General features: G+C 35.4%; 3 protein-coding genes across 7 annotated transcripts; 1 reads left to right on the top strand and 2 right to left on the bottom strand.

The window, feature by feature from the left end:
• Positions 1-6,958: 6,958 nt before the first annotated feature.
• Positions 6,959-14,110, top strand: LOC113298251. 4 transcript variants are annotated; one of them, XR_003334122.1, is made up of 10 exons: positions 6,959-7,311; positions 7,443-8,125; positions 8,826-8,925; positions 9,091-9,159; positions 9,882-9,996; positions 10,973-11,055; positions 12,853-12,914; positions 13,036-13,132; positions 13,605-13,756; positions 13,891-14,110. XR_003334122.1 is itself a non-coding variant. In XM_026546942.1 (9 exons), exons 2-9 carry the CDS (start codon positions 7,809-7,811, stop codon positions 13,662-13,664), a joined length of 903 nt encoding a protein of 300 aa, XP_026402727.1. In that variant the 5' UTR covers positions 6,959-7,311; positions 7,443-7,808; the 3' UTR covers positions 13,665-14,110. The 4 variants fall into 4 exon arrangements, 3 of the variants coding, with proteins under 3 accessions (XP_026402727.1, XP_026402729.1, XP_026402728.1); XM_026546942.1 differs by having other exon boundaries at positions 13,605-14,110; XM_026546944.1 differs by having other exon boundaries at positions 7,443-8,129; positions 13,605-14,110.
• A 317-nt stretch (positions 14,111-14,427) lies between these two features.
• LOC113298250 (psbQ-like protein 3, chloroplastic) lies at positions 14,428-16,081 on the bottom strand. The gene is made up of 2 exons (XM_026546940.1): positions 15,550-16,081; positions 14,428-15,254 (listed from the first exon to the last, which is right to left on the bottom strand). The coding sequence occupies exons 1-2, from the start codon at positions 16,015-16,017 to the stop codon at positions 15,159-15,161; spliced, it is 564 nt and encodes a 187-aa protein (XP_026402725.1). The 5' UTR covers positions 16,018-16,081; the 3' UTR covers positions 14,428-15,158.
• Positions 16,082-16,499: 418 nt separating this feature from the next.
• Positions 16,500-18,164, bottom strand: LOC113292937 (photosynthetic NDH subunit of lumenal location 3, chloroplastic-like). Of its 2 annotated transcripts, none has more exons than XM_026541745.1 (3): positions 17,883-18,164; positions 16,959-17,206; positions 16,500-16,805 (listed from the first exon to the last, which is right to left on the bottom strand). In XM_026541745.1, exons 2-3 carry the CDS (start codon positions 17,193-17,195, stop codon positions 16,671-16,673), a joined length of 372 nt encoding a protein of 123 aa, XP_026397530.1. In that variant the 5' UTR covers positions 17,196-17,206; positions 17,883-18,164; the 3' UTR covers positions 16,500-16,670. The 2 variants fall into 2 exon arrangements, with proteins under 2 accessions (XP_026397530.1, XP_026397529.1); XM_026541744.1 differs by lacking the exon at positions 17,883-18,164 and adding an exon at positions 17,758-17,867.
• Between the last annotated feature and the right edge of the window lie 1,675 nt (positions 18,165-19,839).

Here is a 19,839-nt window from a genome sequence, read left to right as displayed (position 1 = left end):
ACGAGGATGCTAGTTCATTCAAGAAATGAACACCCAGGAACTGTCTAGTTCATTATTAGAAAATAAACAAAGAAAAATTCAACTTCATTTAGACAATGTCCCCAAATTTATTAGGTTCGAGACACATATTTTTAAAAGCGAGATATATTTGTTTCAAGAAGCAGAAGAGACAAACAGAGTCACAAAAGAACCTACATTTAGAGGATACCACCACAAATCGGGGGATACTTTGTTTTTCAGTAAGCATTATTTTTTAATACCGAGTACAACATTCGACATTGAATAACTATGCTCACTGTCGTAAATATTTTCCACCTTTTATGCTTTTGTTACCTATAGTTCTTATTCTGAAAAAAACAAAAGAGAAGGGTATGAATAAAATTAAGAGAAATAAAACAGACACAAAAAAATATGAAAATTTGAAATAACTTATCCTCTAAATTTAAACAACTAGTAGATAATTGACTTTACTTTTATAATTAATTTCTCATGTGTATTCATCTATCAGAATAATTGTACATGAGATGACGAGACTATGAAAATTTCAGTAATTCTTTGACCCGAAAAAGAATTAGTTAGTAAATATGAATGCAAATGTTATAAACTATATACTCCATTTTTTTTTCAAACATGTGTACAAATTTATGCAAGTCCTAACAATCACATGGATTTCTACTCAACATCAGCCAATATCGGATTATATCGGACAATGTTAGCATCAGCCTATATTATTTGAAAGTGAAAAATACTATAACCCCCCTACTATATGGGTTCAACATATAGAAACCCAACAAAATGAATCCTTCGTTGTCAACTCAATTTTTTCACATTTTGATATTTCTAGGCCCAAAACTTTAATTTTTAGGGCTTGATAATAAAGTGACATTTTCATAATGTCAAATTTACCCTTTTCAATATATAAGAGAAAAAACATAAGATCCATTCATTTTTCCATTTTCTTTAACTCTCATCTCTCTCGCTCGGTTGCAGGTTGCAGAGAAAAAAGTTTTAGGGTTTGCTCTCTCTCAGACGAAGAAACAGGCCGATAACACGATTTCTAATCGAAATTTCCAGTGAGTAATTATTTCAGAACTTAGATCTGACATTTACAAAAAAAGATCCTGATTATCTAAACATAAATTCGAAATCAACTTCAGTTGTTCTTCGGAGATTCGATGAAAATTCATCAGTATGAACTGAATATGAAGATCCTCGTAGAAAATCAAATCGAACAGGTAAAATTCCAATTCAATCGGTTGACTTCGTAATATGATTTCGTTTTTTCTGCAGAGATTTCGTTCTAATTTAGTTTTATGTTTGAAGATTCGTATAAAGTTTTTAGGTTTATATTTCTTTCATTGATTTCATTTGCTTTTTTAGATCTGGAAAAACGATATTCATCTGCGTGTTTGTTATTAGAAGAAGAAGATCTGTTAGAAACGATGATAAAACTAAATTTTATTCTCAGTGTTTTGGAATTTTGATGCAATTTTTGGAGTTCATCCTGGTTATGATGTGGTTATTTAGAGATTTGAATGGATTTGATTCAATAGATAAAATAGTTGAGCATCAAATAATCTATGAATTCGAATCAGTCAAATATTATTTCCATTTTATTTCGAATCTAAAATTAAAGCTTGTGAATCTCAAATTAAGGTTTTATCAGCTCTTTTCAGTCTCCATTCAAGTCAAAAGTCTTCTATAATCTAATTAGTTATTGTTTCATCTATTTCATTTTTTTCGAGGTTTTCTTAAGTTGGGATTTCCTCTTCTTTGTTGTTTCTCATGTATGTAATGATGTTTTAAACCTTAGGACTTACTTGTTGTGCAGGTTCAACAATGGAACTATGAAGATCTTCAACAACAACAGAAATAAAGAAGATAACAACTAATCGTCATTCACAGGTGATTCAAAATCTGATTCTTCTTTTGCTTTGGAAACAACTAATGAAGAAGCTGTTAATAGTAATAAATTTCATCTGGAGATTCGGTATCACCAAGATCTGATAATTCTGTTTTTGAGTTCTAAATGTTTGATGAATTGCTTCTGTTGTTTGGTTTTATTGATGTTGTTTAATTTTTGTAATTTAAGGATACGAAATGTAGATGAAGTATTTGGGTCTGGAATTTAATATGTTTATTTACGTATTCTCAGTTTTTACTAAAAAAAATTGTTACAAAATGTGAAGAAGGATACACATAACCTTTTTTTGAGATATTTACTTCTTTCAATTGCTAATAAACCCAGTATGTCCATCCTTCCATGTAATGAAGTTTTCTACACTTCCTTGATGCAGAACAGCTTTGGGTACTGGACTTTGTACCTGGAGATGTAAATCCTGAAGAGAGTGATGGAGAAGTTGAGAAGGTTTTACAGACCTTGCAAAGTTTACCCTCAGAAATCCCATCAAGGAAGTAAGAGTTATTCTCCTTCATTTTGTTGTACTTATGTATAGTACAGTTTTCATTTGTGCAATTGGGAAGTTGATATATACATTCAAATACACTACACTATATATGGATCCAGTGTAAAGGTGGACGACTTTTGGAGTTCATGAACTGCCAGTGAACAACACATTTGGAAGTGTTTTCTTCTCTCATGGAAAATCATACCTTCGTAAGAGAATTGACATTAGTAGATCAACTATCTGACATGTCATATTATGTTTATAAAACTCAGGTGGCTTGTAGATTACATGATGGAGCTTGGGTTCTTCAAATCACTTTCCCAGTGGGTTGGCAGTAACCTTAAGAAATCTGGGGACCATGAAACATGGGCTTTTGATCTCCAAGGTGATGTTGATATGTTCAATTCATACAGGTATGTCCGATTATCCTCATTAATATGCTGGTATTAGCTCATGTTTGTGCTTTATTATGGATGTGTAACTCTCAGTTACACAAGCTAAGTGGATGTGTAACTTCTAGTTACACAAGCTAAATAGATGTGTAACTTTTAGTTACACATGTTAATTAGATGTGTAGATTTTACTTACACATACTGATTGAATACAACAGCTGAAGGTTGTTAATGCTTGGAACAAACTTATTCATGATTAAACCTAGGTAGTACTTGTCATCTTGTATAAGAACTCCAATTTGAATGTTTCAAGTTTCAGTTGGTGATATTGTGGTGACTCCAATTTGAATCAATCAATTTATTCCAATTTGTTCTTTTGAAGCTACTTCAGGTAACGTTTTCTTTTTGATTCAATATGATTAACTCATTCAGTAGTTCTATTTTCTTATTTAGTTTGATTAGGTTTTGATTCTTGTTTTGGTTATTTTATTCAGGTCAGACCAGAACAATATAATTTTTCTGGAATCAATGAATTTTGAATCTAGGTACCTTTAGATTCTGTTATTATTGTTGATGTTATTGTTTTAGGTTCAATTTGTTGATAATACTAGTTGAATTCAATCATCTAAAAACGATGAAATCTCATGATTACAATGAATTCAGTTATTGACTTGTATCTGTAGATGATAAGACGAAATATGATTGTTAAAACATCTGTAGATGTTGGGAGTTACACATGCTTGTTTAGTTAGCTGATTATACATGCTTGTTTTATGACTTTTGGAGGCTGGCAGTATTGCTTTTGCATCTAGATTAGTTTGTGCATACAATGATTAGTTTGGCTGATATTTTTATGTTTCTTTTACAGGAAAATAAACACTTGTGGTGGTGTTGATGGTGGAGGTGCAAGTTTTGGAAGAGGATGAGGAGGCAGTGGTGGTGGTACTGGATCAGATTTGGAGGATAATTTTTATTTGGAGTTAGTGGTGGTGTTTTGGTATGAAGCTGAGAGGTTTGGTATGGATGTTAAAGCTGTGTTAGACACTGTAAGTTGGATCCACTTTACATTCTGCTTGTCTTAGTGGTGGTGTTTTAATATGGATGTGTAATTTTTAGTTACACAAGCTAAATAGATGTGTAATTTTTAGTTACACATGCTAATTAGATGTGTAACTTCTAGTTACACAAGCTAAATAGATGTGTAATTTCTAGTTACACATGCTAATTAGATGTGTAACCTTTACTTACACATACTTTGCTTTAGATAACTTAGGCTTGCAAGTTCATGATAAATGACATATTCCATATGCAGGTGTACCTCCTAGTTAAACAAGCCAGATGCATGTGTATCTCCTAGTTATACATGTTATATGCATGTGTAACTCTCAGTTACACAATTCAGATGCATGTGTAACTACTAGTTACTCTAGTCAGAGATGCTTGTGAAACTGAATATATATTGTTGTATGTACTGTTAATTTTAATCTTATACCGATTGCTTGTTGTTATATTTCAGGTTTCAGATAACTTCATAAAAGTTAATTGCTTAAACGGGTAATGGTCTCGTTGGAACTGGAGTTGACGCTGAATACACAAGTCAGATGCATGTGTAACTCTCAATTACACTAGATAGACACATACGTAACTCAATTACACTAGACAGATGTGTGTGTAAATTCTAGTTACACATGCTAAAAAATTGTTGTAAATGAATATTAAAGTAATACATGTATTTGTTTTGTGTTTTCTTTTTGATGTCTATTTTCTGCGTATATATACAAGTGTAACTTTGCATTACACATGTCAGAAGGATGTGTAACTTTTGTTTACACTTGCCATATGCGTGTGTAACTTCTATTAAGGCTGCACAAGAACCGGTCTGGAGTCCTTGTACCTGACTGGAACCGGAAAAAAAGAACTGGAACCAGACCGGAACCGATCAGAGCGGTATAGGGAACGGGAATGATATCCAAAACCGGTGTAGGATAGGTACAGGGACCGGTTCTAAGCCCATTCCCGGTAGGTACCGGACCATAATACCCGATGAATAATAGCCGTAGATTTTTTGAATAGAAATTATCTTGACCATCAATCCTAGGTATTGGTAGTTATCTTTATCTATGAGTATCGACTAATAACTCATTCATTCTTCTTCTGTTTTTCTCAGAACAGAAGAACCATCCTTCACTTCTTCTTTCTTTTTCTTCTTCCTCCATCTTTGAGTCTCTGACTGAGTGAGTCTCTATAAGATTCTTCACCACCTCCTTCTTCACCACCACCACCACCATCATCAATTACCAACAACAAGTTTGTAGTGATTTCGATTCACGGGATCAGTTTGTGAAAGAATCACACTAGTTTTTATTTCCTCCAAGTAATCAGTAGTAGTTGGGGGAAAATTAAAGGTTGGGTAACCATAAACAAAGCTACAGAAGTTGTTTTCCCTTCTTCCATTCATAAGCAATAATTGGTGGTTTGAAGATAAAGCTTCAAGTGAAGAAATTCGTTTTTGGTGTTTGTTGTCCTTGGAGATTTGGATTAGCGAGCTAAGGTTCAATTCCCATAAATAGTCTATTGATTGTCTATGTAATTGCATGTTAGGTTTTGGTTAAAATTTAAAATTTCAATTCTAATTCCAATTTGACCTAATTTCTAATTTTTATGGCTGCTTTAAGAAAAAAGTTTCAATTTTTGTTTGTTTTTGATGTGTGTTTAAAATGTTGAGTTGGGTACTTACCCAATTTGATTTTACAGGGTTTGAATTCATGAGTTTAACAGTTGATAATGATGCAGTGAGATTGTAGAGAAGAAACGGTGCTGAGCCACATAGAGTTGCAGGAACTGAAGGACTTGGAATATGGCAGATGGTTTGAGTTAGTTCAGTTAGGAAGTTGAGAAAAAGAATTGCGATGCAGGGATATAGATGCAAGAGATGGTGGTTTTGCTGTTAAGAAGTCAGGGAAGGTTGAGCTGCTGTTATAATCTTGAGATCCAGAGAATGAAGAATGTTTATCTTAAGAACATAATGTTTTAATGTATTAAGAACACACTGTTATTCCTTTGTTTATCTGAAGTTGTGTTTGTTGTGTATGTAAATATTGTTTTCAGGTAAAAACCCGGTAGCGGAGGTACAAATACAACACCAGGTATAAGTACAGGTACCGGTCTTCAAAAGGAGATACCGGTCAACACCAAGTACAGGGACCGGTTCCATAAGAGAACCGGGCCGTACCAGACTATGTGCAGCCCTATTCACAATATACTTTAATAATTTCGGGCCTAGATTTAATAATTTTGGGTCTAGATTTAAATTTTATTTAATTATGGGCTTGACAATATGCATAAGGATATCAAGGTCTTTTAATAATTCGAGGCCTAGATTTAAACTTCTTTTAACTAAGGGCCTCATATTATAGGTTACCCATGGATGGGACCTGAGCATAATTTTTCCAATTTGAAACGACACTTATTCCCTCCTTTTTAAAATAATAAATTGATTTTACGTGTAAATTGTAAGATATTGTGCCCTATGTTGTATGTCTCGATATTCCATCTATATTTCAATTCCATTCATTTTAATATCGGTTGGGTGATACTACATTTAAAATCTTGGATGAGTGTCAACGGGCACCACTGCATTACACCGAATACAACGGCATAAGGCAAACCATGGTGCTACTGTGCTGAAAAAATAAGAAGAAAAAAACAACAACAGACAGAAAGTAGTTAACCGTTTATAAAAAGATTATAGGTTAGCTGCTCAGCACTAATTACACATCTGGAGGACACAAACCCAAATGAATCATTTGGGCATGAATAAAGAGGGTCCCAGAGTTGATATTTTGACATTCTTTCAATTATAATCTGGGCCCCAGACACACCCTTTATCAACACAACTTGATCATCATTGATTCATTCATCGAATATAAAGTACTCAACCACGTGTCACTTAACACGAGTGTAGGGCTTCAAATTTTTGATCCTCCCTATTGGTGGAGAAAACTTTCTCTTTTTCGTCAAACAAAAGCATTCGACGCAGACAACTCACCCAATTAGGATAGCGCGTGTAAATGGAAAACTCCATTTCATTTCCCCACGCGCAAGTGAAATTCGATGCCTAAAAACTACTGTAGGACTGTACTCTTTCTTCTTCCTTGTGTAAAAAAAGTAGAAAACATTGAGAACTAGAGTTGCAGAGAGATAAAAAAAAAAATAATAATAAAGAAATTAGGGTTTTGCATAATAATTGAGTATCAAATGCTTATAGGGATTCGGACTGTTGAATTCCAAGATCTGTAACTGCAATTTAATTTCATTTGAAAAAAAAACCTAAAAATAATAAATAATCAGAAAATCGACTTTGCTTTTCCTATGTTTTTCGATTGGTGGAGAGTTGTTTTTTCCCACTACCCCATTAGGGAAAGTTAGAGAGAGAGACAGGGAATAGGAAAAGTTGTTGAACCAACTAGGGTTTTCAGTTCTCTTCTTCTTCAAAAAAGTTGCTTAGAAAGGTAAAGGTACTATTAATATCTTTCTTGCAAGTTTTATTGATTAGGTTTTATATGTGAAATTTTTAGGGTTTTAGATTGAGTTTTGGTTTTAGTGTGGTTGTTGTTACTGAGTTGTTTCTGTATGCTTTCAGGAAATTAATGCTTTGAATTTGAGAAATTGGTGGTTGGCTGACATATGGTTTTGGAATCTTTGGGGTGAAGTGGCTCCTGGACTGTAATTTGAGGATGAGATTTAGAGGGTTTTTGCACTTGATTAAAGTGCTTCATATCAAGGTCTGAGTCTCGCGGGCAAGTATTGAGATTCTGCAGCAATTATATAGGTTTTGGATGGTTTCAGAAAGGAAGTGTAATTCATTGCGCGTAACCAATTGCTTATGAGAATTTAGGGGGTTTCAAGGTGTGGGAAATAAATTGGGTTATAAGAAATTTGTACAAATTGGTGTTTTTTTTTTGTTGTGTTATGATGGAGTAGGGAATTGAAGGTGTTCTGTTGAAATATGTCAGCTGATTCCAACATGGGTTTTAACCACGACCCAATTATGGCATCTACATTGAATCGTCATGCTATTTCATTTCAATCAGGTGTGGCGCCTAGCACTTCTGGGATGGCTTCTTTTGGGAATCAGGTTAACATGAGTGGGATGATTCTTTCTGGAAATTCCGGTATGATGAACAACACTTCTGGGATGACTCAAATTGGAAATTCGTCTGGTGGTTTTCTTCTTGATTCTGTTCCTGATCTTAAGAATGAAGCTGGAGTTTCTGTTGAGTGGTCTTCTGAAGAACAAGCAAGATTGGAGCACGGCCTTATCAAGTAGGTACTTTACCTCAATTTTTGAAGTTCTTTGGTTTTGGTCTGATTGTAACTATTTCCGCTCGTCCGAGACTGTACTCGTTGAACTTTAGTTTGTGAGTATTTGTTAGTCTAGGCTCTGCTTGGACTTGGATATTCATTATCTTTTCCAGTTATGAATTAGAGTACAATTGATTGTTCACGTATGGATTAGTGGCCAAGGATGAATAAGAATGTAGGATAATATTGATATGATGAGAAATCAACCTGTAGAGTTGCAAATTATTTGGGTATTAAAACTAGTTGCTGTATTTCAGTGAGCATTGAATTTGGGTAATAATGCTCGGGATGTCAGTTATTATTCTTGAAAATGTCTTTAAAAAAATATGTCTGAGCAAGCTATGAATTGTGCACCTTTTGTATATCATATTTGTAGCAAAACTTTAACTTAAATGATATATTTGTCTTATGTCTATTCCTGTTGGTTGTCTTCTAGTATTATGTTCTGCTTACAGATGAGTTTCTCCTTCTTCATTTCCTTACACATGCTGTTCTGTTTCTTATCCTTAAGTCCCATAAACTTTTTCTAGTGCATATGGTTCTTTTTCACCTACCTTCCCTGCTTTACCGGTTACACATAATAGTTTGTACGTAACTGCTTTTCTCCCTCGTGCATAAGTTCAGATCTTGACAAGCTAATTTTCTTATATCGAATTCGTAGATATGCTGATGAGCCAACTATCATGAGGTACATTAAGATCGCTGCTACTTTACATGACAAGACTACACGTGATGTTGCTATGAGATGTCGGTGGACAACGGTTAGAACTTCACTTGTTTGTGTCTTTTGTTTAGATCCAGTTTTATAATAAAAAAAAGTTTTATCTATAGTCTCACTAGTTGTTCAGTTGTTCAGCACATTTCATTTGTTTGCCATTTTATAATTACTGCTTTGATATCTTCCCTCTCCTACAAATTGGTCATAGAATGAGAGGAATGGGAAACGAAGGAAACCAGATGAACATCACTTGGGGAGGAAAACAAAAGATAGGAAGGTATGAAAAGTTTAATTTGGTCTTACAGAGAATTTGTTGTTTACATTCCAAATACAGAATTACTGCTAAGCTATGCTCTTTGGTTCCAACTTGCAGCACTCCACATCTTGGAGAACTAAAAAATTAAGAAAATAATCTGTTAGGTCATATGTGAATTCAAGCACCCAATTTCAGTGTCATTCATTTGTGTAAAGGTGACTGGGCTGTGTCAATCTTACATTGTTGGTTATTTGGAAATTAATAAATCATTAGCATAAATGTTCGTGTTTTTTTTTTTTGGAACTTCAGAAACCGTAGTCGATTCTTAATTTGATTGTAAGGTCTATCTCTGGAAGTAATGAATCGAATTAAAGTTGAAATTTCCATATGGTGGGCCATATTTATCACTTTTGGCAGATTTGGATCTTAAAAAATGAAACATAAAGAATTGCTATATGGAGTCAATTTAAGAAAAGTGTGTATATAGATTACGGTGTAACATTTAGCGCAACTTTTTCATCCCAGCTTTATCATGTTTGCTGGGAAGTATGGTGTATGAGTTAAAATCAATTCTTAACACTTAATTTGATGTTGTTATGATCTATCATTTTGTTTCCATTTTTTTTCCAGTCTTGTCTATACTTCTTTCAATGCGTACTATATCAAAACATAAAACACGGGGAATTTTTTCTTGATAATTGTAGTGTTGAAGTGAGTTAACTACTTGTACCGGATCATTTCAGGATATGTTAATGGAGATTCCAAAGGCAAATGTTCCAAGAGCTGCACCAGTGAACATGTCTGCTTACTGTCCTGTGATTCAGCAGGTGGACCGCAATGATCTGGTATCATGTGAAGGTTGGTTGGTTCGCCGATCTTACACTCTTTTACAAAGAAAAAAAAGCAACATCAGTTTTTCCTCTTTCTTGTAGCAGAGTGCAATGCATCACCTTCTCTGAAATTTGAGCCTAAATCTGATGGACTCCTTCATTGGACCTTAGGCTGAAGTTTCAAAAAGCGGTTCTATGGAAAACTTTGTGAAGCTGAATAGCTTGCAGCGTTTCCCTCCAATATTGAAATTATGTTTCTTATATCTACACTTAATATTGCATGCATATATTGCTTGAGCGTCTCCAGCTGCTGTACAGCTATTTAGAAACTAGAAAACCCATAACAACTAGGCTGTCGGGCTGGGCTGTCAGCTCAGAAACAGAAAATATCCGTTACACCTGCATGCCATTTAGTTTTATAGTACTTGCAAAATCCTCCTGGTATATGCCTCTATAGGTGTCTTTATGTACCGTCAGTGTGAAAATATCTGCAAAGAGCATGCCTTGCATCAAATCTAAAGTGCCTCTACATATGTCTGATAATTGTTTCTTGGCTCGTAGAAAATGTTTAGTTGTATCCATCTTCATGCGTCGCCTTTGTATACCTTTTGGGAACCATAGAAGTGCATCAATATCTCCACTCTGTTATCCTCTCTGCCTCTCCCCTATAGGTTTCCCTATTACAAGCCTTTGCTGAAACTCCGGTAGAAGGTGTTCTTGTCTCTGCCGAAGTCTTCACATTGTTTCTTATACACGTGGAAGGTTTTGATTTGATGTGTGAGTGATGCTGGACTCTGTAAGTAGCATGTTATTTTCTTTGTCATGTGGAGAAAGTACTGCATCGTGTTGCACCTTCCTAGTTAATTGCCATGTTAGCTTCTTCTAGGAGAGCAGTAGGATGGCCTTACCTGTTTAGATTAATATAAATCCCTGGTAGGGTTAGTTTGATCACTTAACTGCTTGTGGACTTTTGGTTGATCAACTTGCTGCTTTCTTGTATTCAGCCTTAAGCGGGACAACGCGGCGTCTTTTAGATGAGAATGCTGATGTTTTTAACCAAATCGTCAATAACTTCTCGGTGTATAAGGTAAGCAAATCAGATAAGTTTCTCCTTTTGAACTTAAATAGCTGTTGGAAATGAGGATAATTGGGCTTTTATTTTTTCGGGATAACCTTTTTGGTGTTTGGAGAGGGTGCTGAATATGCATTACAAGGAAAATTATTATTGTTAAACTGCTAGTCTAGGCTTTTGACAGGGTTCGTGATTTTATTCGGCCGTTCTAAATTATTAAGTGAAGGTTTCGAGGAAAATCCATAAACACTGTTATGATGCTAAGTTAGATATTTTATCATTGTGAAACTTGAACATACTGTAATACTGTTATAGAACATTTTGCTAAGAGGAGCAGGACCTGATGCCCGTTTAAGATCGTTCACATATTGGTTTGGATGTATGCTACTATTTTTCATAAATTATGTCCATTCTAAATACATTTCTGTTATGTTCACTTGAATTTGAGATGTGGGATTATTTTCAGAAATTCAAGTTCCATTCCAGTAATTTAAACAAGTATGTGGACATCTTAGCATAGTAGATTTATTGATCTTGATCATTTCTTCATCTCCTGCATAACAAGATGGCCGTAGAACTTGTTTTAGCCAGGTAACATATAAGAATACTAAGATCATTAGCTTGTCATCATAATGCCTCTTTACAAACAATAGTTGGAGAGGTAGCTCATCCCAGCTATGTCAATTGAGAGCGAGGAGTTGAGGACTCTAATTGCAGAGATTAGACTTCCATTCTGGGTCTGATTTTTATGATTTCTTCAAGGGCAAGTCTGATTTTGTTAGTTGGTACGTTATGTGGCAAGAGCTCACATAGGTCTCAATTTTCTCACTGTAACGACCTAGTATTTGTTGTCCATGTTCTGAAATAGATTTTTATGTATTCCGAGGATTGAGGTCTTATACTTTCTTAATTATATATCAGCTGCTAGATTCTATGCCAATTGAGAGTGAGGAACTGCAGAGTTTAGACTTACTTTAGACCTACGTTCTAGGTCTGATTTTGTTAGTTGGTATTGTTATGTGTCTCACATAGGTCTCAATTTTCTCACTGTAACAACCTAGTTTCTGTTGTCCGTGTTCTGAGATAGACTTTTTATGTGTTCCATTCCAAGGGTTAAGTTCTTCTACTCCTTAATTATGTGTCAGTTGATAGATTTTATTAGGATGAGAAGGTCAGCTAAGAAAAATAAGGCAGTTGTTTGTCTTTGGTGGATATTAGCTACGGGTATCGGGGTAGATTTTGAGAATCAGCGTTGCCTGAGATGATTGTTTATTGCTGGACTGAAACTATAATCATTGTGTTTCAATCTGGTTCTGTTGTTTTGTCATTCTGAAGTTGGATTTATAGAATCATATCTACGAAATGCAAATTATGGAGTTTATAGGCGATTCTGTTCTGCCATGATTTAAAATCCTGAATTAATGGAAGGACACACCATATGAATCCATGATGGACATAATTGAGATACCTTGTAACTACACTAGGTGTAGGAAGCTTTAAGAAAAAAAAGCATGTCATGTACCGTTTCTGTAACTACACTAGTGGTGATTCTCTTTTTCATCTTAGTTTCTGCTCTGTAAGTTTATCGTGTCTATAATAAGTCTTCTAAATCATGTATTGTTTTCCTCGTCTTGTTCGCATGTTGTATCATGTATTTGCAGCTGTAATGGCCTAATTTACTATGGGTTTGTCGTCACTTATGTTTTCTTTTTTTTTTCCCTCTGATACATATGTGCGACAAAAGTTCTTTCGTATCGATTGATTATATTGAGTTGGAGAGTCTAGATGTGAAACCTTGTGGTTTTTATGCAGATGAGGGAGAACATTGATCTCTTTTGTCGCTCGAGAAACAATATAACAACCATATTGAGCAAGTAAGTGAATGTGCAACAACTCATTTCATTATTAGGTTTAGAGGATATCTATGGGGCTGCTTGGGTTTTATATTTCTTACATATGGTTTGTGAAGATCATGCTTTATTCGATATTTTGCAGCATGAGAGATATGCCTGGAATAATGAGCCAGATGCCGCCATTGCCTGTATCAATCAATCAGGACCTTGCAAATATTGTTCTACCTATTTCAACTCAGGTAACATTATCCTTCCCATGTACTAACAGACTGTGGACTCAAGGAAGCATGGTTCCCTATGTTCCCTAGAAGGGTCGAGTCAGGGAATCATGGTCCTTATTGTTCTCCCAAAAGGTGGAGCGCAATTTTATTGACTCATTTGGGACTTGAATAAACATTTTTCCACTATTGAGTTTTATGGCTCAACATGGTTCTAGATGTCAGATAGCATAAGTTTGTCCACAGAACTGGACTCTTAAACCCTTTTCATTATAGTGAGATGAATGAAAAGGTGACCCTTTTGCAATTTGGGTGAACAATATACAAATAAGAGTACAAGGACTTGACATGCAATCAAACAATAATCCTGTTTGACTGTAGACACGTGGATGAACTAATTTCCAGTAACGTTTCAGCATGATGAAGTCTGGATTAGTGGGTTTAGGACCTTATACCGGTACTATCTTAATTATGACTTTGTTGAAACTTGCAGGCAGTGCTTTATAACTCACCTAGTAGGAATCATCTTATGAAGCAAGAGCCAAGATGTTGATGGGGAGAGAGATAACTTGGATAAAAAGATACTGATAACTACACGGCTGCGTTAGTACAAATGATTTTCTCCTGTAAATGCATAAGAAGCAGGTAAAGCGATCACTGCTAGCTCTATCTTACTTTACCTACAGAAATATTACACTCAGCCCAATGTTTCATCATGTTCCACTAAATTCCGCAAAAAGAAAACTTGTATAAATATCCCATTTTGGAATTTGAAACAGTTCATCGCTAGCTTTTGAAGTCCAAAGCAAACCAGGTCTACCCAGAAGCTTAGTAATGCTCCTGGGATCCAGGTTGAGCCTCTGTAACCAGAAATTCTCTTTTTCACCCTTCTCTTATGTGAGCTTTGATTGTTGATTTGGAGCTGTGTATAAATTATGAGACAGGGACAGTCAGATGAATCTTTTGTGTTGAAATTCTTTGCTCCTCTCTTCTTTTTCATTCTTTTTTCGAAGGCATTCACATATAACAAAATGCCTTTTTTAATGACTGTCATTATTCTTCTGAATCATGTTAACAGAGAAAATGACATAGTAAATTTTGTTAAGTTTTCCTATTCAAAGGAATTTTTCTACTCAAGAAAACTTTTTTTTTTTTTTTGGGTACTGGTAAAGGAGCACTCTATTTAAGAAACTGGCCTGCAGCTTGCACTAAGCATCTTTGAGTTCCGCTAAGTTGCAAAGCTAGTAAGAAAGGACATTTATTTGCACAGATATCGTTTATTGCCAACATGATATGAGATTTTAGTTCAGAAACTGTTCAAGAAAGACGTGGACTGCAACTTCCAAGAGTGATAACAGGATTCAGTTACACTGTTTTACAAACTTCAAAGAGACCTTTATATCTACTGAAGTTAGAACTAAAGCAATCCCAACCAGCATTCGTAAGACTTGAGCAGCAAGCTGTCATGTATGTGATATCCCACTAATTAATCAATGAAAGCCAAATAACAGTTCATTGTGACATACCCAATTGTATTGAAGCATGTAAAAAATTGACTCTTCATTGGGCAACAGCAACGACGACGGCATCTTCTTGGGTGGTTACTTATTTGGACTCGACTACTACGGGCTGGTAGCTTCAGTTGTGGAAATCACCGATGCCAACATAATCACTGGTACTGCACATTTTATAACGATAGGCATGCGTCCTGACGGTGAAGTGATAACCGATCTGCCTGAACTACCACTCGAACTCTTCGTCATCTCTATTGCCAACTATCTAGTTCTTTGAATAGGTACAGGACGTCAAAGGTAAGATGAGAAGCCTTGGACCATGAACTGAAGTCTTAAGAGAGTAAGGATTTGGTTTTTATAGTAAGTCGCTAACATTTTGCTCTAGTGAATTGGGAGAAACGTCCTAGATGCATGGATGTCATGAAGGATCACTTGCTTCCTTCCAGAACACATTGTGAATCTAATTGATAGGAAGAACTGAAGAAAAAAAAAGTACTTATTTCCAGAAGCTGACATGCTAAAGGAAATCAAGCCTATAATCTTGATAGCATACTATCTAAGGCAACAATTATTTTCCCATAGCACTCTTGAACAAGGGCTGAATCCTGGTTCCTTGCTGCATAGTCTAGCTGCAAAATTATTCATATTGAATTTGAAGGATAAAAAATAGTTAGTGATTCAGTAATATAACGGATTGCATTTATTTAGAAATAGCAATTTGGTAAATCTAAAATGATGGAAGGTGGCACTTCTAATTTTACTGACTCCACATTTATACCTCATCATTTGCGTGCAAATTAGAGTTTAGACCATTTATGTTTCAAGAAATGGAGTCAAATGTCGTAAGACGCAAGTCACATACGCATCGATACCAGCACAAATTATGGCATTCTTCTAAAACTAGCAAGATTTGGTATTACTTACTTTTGTAACACTGTTGAAGAGTTCTGAATTGAGTTTCCTGAGCAGAGATCTTTCGCTACCTGGTTTAGCTTGAATTATAGTATAGATATCTTGTTTTAATAGCGATGAACTCTTTCTTAAAGCTTTTTGTGTTTCTCTCCATGACTCCAATTCAATCAACTCTTTAACATTTACTAAATCTCGAACATGAGTTCCGAGTCCTTCTTCCGCTTCTTCCAAGCTTTGGTCTGGAACTGTCATTCTTAAGTCTAAGCAATGACCAATTTCTGGTGTCAAGATTGCTTGTTTTGATAACAGCATTATACTACTCACTGTTGCTATTGTAATTGTTCTACGCCTCCTACTCCTACCACTACTACTACTTAAAATGCTGCATTCAGTGAGGAGTTTTTGAGAAGTCATGGTTGAATGTTGTGAAGATTGGATGCAGTGTTTTAGATATACTAATGGGGATGATGATAATGCCATTTGTTTTCTGCCAAGCAGTACTCTCTGGGATGTTCGATTTCTTACATAGGGATTGAGTGGTCAAAATATTTGGCGTGTAATGTTGTCCGATGATGATAAGGTTTCTTATGCACGGAGCAATCTCACAAGAGACAGGGTTTGTCTTCATTGGCGGAGGATGCTGGTCCGCACTCACTACATGTGAGAGCAGATTTCTCCTTCACAACTCTTAGTAAACAGTTTTTAACTCCCATTTTAACTGTCAGCAAGCAACAGTACATACTACTACCTCAGTCCCGCAACAGTACATACTACTACCTCAGTCCCAGGAAAAGTGATACTTCTGTTTTTCTTCATTTTTGTCTAAAATTAGGTCAAATTGAAAAAGTAAAAGTGTCGCTCTTCCTAGGACGGAGGGAGTATTGTAGTAGAATCTATCCAGTAAGCTAGCTCAATGCCATCACCGGCTGTAAAATTACTGCTGTTAAAAGTTAAAACAGATGTGCGTGCTAAGGATTTGAAACATTTAAGCCTAAACCAAACTTTTTACATATGAAATCATTCTAAACTGGTATTTAGTATTTACAGATGGATGGTACTTAAAGCCCAAGAAGGAAAGAACCAGCTGGACATGAGGGAAGGGGTAAAACATATACAGTAAATGAGGGGTTCACTTAATCGTCCGATTCATCCTCGACGAACAGATCGCAATAAGGAAGGAGAGCCATCAAGTCTTCCAAAACCTTTGCTGTGTCAAAGTATCTGCTCTCCATCAAAGTACGATCTTTTAGTTTTACTGCATAGCTCATCTGCATAGGCATTACACATTGTAAGTTGGAAGTCCTCTTAAGGCCTAAGCCTATTAAGATATGACGAATCAAATGAAAACGGACATACAAAGATATAAGTGCCATATGAACCTAGTGCCTAGTGAAATTGAACTAGAACAAACCCATTTTTACCTCTTCTATAGAACATAATAAGCGGTTGGCAAGGTTAATTAAGGGTTTCTTTTCGTCCTCTGCTGCTTTAGAAATGATTTGTTTGAAATCACAGTATAAGAATGTTGATCTAAGCTGGAGATCTCTTCCTATAATGTCCCATGAAACCTCGCCATCCATCAAATCAACAATCGATAATAGGTCGAGGGCACACTGTCTTATCCGGTAAACGCTACCATTCGATACGATTCCTGCCATTTTCCTCAAAACTACAAACAACAGAAAAATCAAACTCCACAAATCAGTTTATGCATTTGATAAAAAGCACAACAAAATAAAGTTGAATGAAGCTTATTGTTGCAAGAAAAGCACATTGGAAATAAGAGGTCCTTTTTTGTAACTTTGTGGAGAAGAAAAGTACTAATGCACTTATAAGGGCACACAAGCAATTAAAAATTTATATGAAAATGACATAATTGATAATTCAGTATTATTGCATAATAATTAGACAATGTTATGACCAGGTAGACTTTTCTATATGACCAAGAAAAAGAAAAAGAAAAAAAGTTAGGGTTAAACAAACAATCTCAGAATCAAACTTTGAGGTCAATCTATTCCCATCAAAACATTCAAAGCTGTAGAATTTCTTTATAAGATTTTAATAAAATCACTAACACCATTTTCTATTTTCTGTAACCTTTTATTTAACACAAAAACTAATGAAAACTCCATCTTCTTCAATCTAAGGTAAAACCTAGATAAATTTTTATTTTAACAAATCTATTTTTACAAAAGAAAATAAAACAAACAAAAAAATCACCTATTTATTTTTGGTGAGGAGGAGTATAAAGACAAACATGGTTTATTACAATCAAAGAAGAAGAAGATAAGAATAAATGGAAGCGAAGAGAAAATAAAGGAGAGATTAATGGCGATAACTCTCACCTGAATGATCGCTTCTGAAGGGTACAAGGATGGACAAGCAAGCTAGATAGAGAGACTAGTATTTCAGTAGAAGAAGAAGAGACAGACGGTTATAGGTTTTGTGGTTGTTAAATCCTTTTATTATTCTTTTTGGGTGTTCCTCTTTTTATTATTGTTTTGTTTGCCGATATCTATGGGGGGGACTGGGGAGAAGAAGAGATTAGAGAATGTGACTTGGGATCATATATATGCAATGTACTAAGGATTTTGTAAACCTACTAGTTATTGGAATCAAAAAACTGAATTGGCACAAGGGAAGTCGGTCACTGGGGTCTCTATTTGGTCTTAGTTTATAATAAGAATACTACTTGCTGACAAATAAGACTACTTCTTGCTTGAAAGGCCAAATGTGTTGTGTTGTCAATGTCAGTGTCTAGAATAAAAAGCAAGCAATCCTAAATGCAACCCATCCCATGCCTTGTTATTTCCGGTGCACTTTTTTTTTTCTTTTTCTTCACTCGTTTCTAGAATCGACCTAGTAAAAGTCACAAACAAATTATGAAGAGGGAGCTTGCCATTTCTTCATGTTGTTACAAAAGTATACTTATTTCCATGGAGCTTCCTTTGAGTACTCTTTGTGTTAGGTTGTGCTGGTTACTTAGGCATGAAGGACATTTTCCATTAAAAATAAATTAGAAAAAGAAAGAAAAAGAAGGTTTGAATGCCATTATGCAACTTTGTCCACAATCTTAAAAATTAGGATGCACATTCTTCACCTTCCATTTGGGCTGTGCATCACATTGGAGAATGGACATGTTTTCTCAAAACCAAAATTCTTATAATTTTCTCGTGTTTTTCTGATATATTCTATTTTCAATGTAATGCATCAGCCAATTAAGTTGTGGGGAATGTGCATCCTAATTTGAAGAGGGTGTACAAAGTTGAAATCAGGAATTATGTCAAAAACATAAAAAAAAATAAAAGTACGTAGTAGAAAAACATAACCACTAACACTTTAACCGTTTATTTAGAATTTTACTATGTTTGTTGCTAATAGTAATAAGCAACGGAAAATGAAATCAACGGAAAATGGACGGAAACAATCAAATAATAGTAACTCTGGCGTAGCAGCCTCAATACTTGATTAATTCATTCTTACCGAAAACAGGGTTTCATTACATCTTAAATACGCTTATGATTGGAAGAGAAAACCTAATGACTAACTAATCTGAGCCGGGCACATGCTCTTATCCTAACAGGAAACAATTGCCAAATGATCAGTCTACACGTCACTGAATGATAAAGGCAGACATGAGTTTATTCGGGTTGGCTGAGTAGTAAGCTAGTTGAATAGAAGGCACATGACATACCCATCAGCAGATCCTTGTCCTCAAGGATGGAACTTAGGAAAATGGTGAGCTATGTGTTTGGCATCCTCCCAAGTAGCATCTTCTGCTGAAGAGTTCGTCCGTGAATAAGTAGTTGAGGCACAGAAATCCTATTGCGCAGAATTGTTCTTGAGGCTAGAGCAGTTGCAGGAATGATAAGAAACTGTCTATCTGTATCCAAAACAGGTAGTGTAGGGGATGGAATGTGAGTGATGCCAATGTGCTTCTTCAGCTGGGATACATGGAAGACAGGATGAATTCTTGCTTCAGCTGGTAACTGGAGTTTGTATGCAGCTGGACCAATTTTTTGTACCATAAAAAATGGTCCATAGTACTTGGATGCAAGTTCCAAGTTTCTTCTGAGGGCCACAGAGGCTTGCTTATATGGTTGCAGTTTCAACTAAAAATTGTCACCTACAGAGAAAGCTCTGTCGATTCTCTTTTGATCAGCAAAAAACTTCATCCTCTCCTGAGATTTCAGTAAGGAAAGTACAACATCCCTTTGCTTTAAATATGTCCCAACTTCAGCAACAGAAGTGGTTGCAGTGCAAGGAAAAGCTAAGTGGGGTGGGAGATAGCCATATAAAGCT

Source organism: Papaver somniferum, chromosome 7, assembly GCF_003573695.1.
Source record: "Papaver somniferum cultivar HN1 chromosome 7, ASM357369v1, whole genome shotgun sequence".
NCBI classification, from domain to species: domain Eukaryota; kingdom Viridiplantae; phylum Streptophyta; class Magnoliopsida; order Ranunculales; family Papaveraceae; genus Papaver; species Papaver somniferum.
This window is presented reverse-complemented; position numbering and strand designations above follow the sequence as displayed.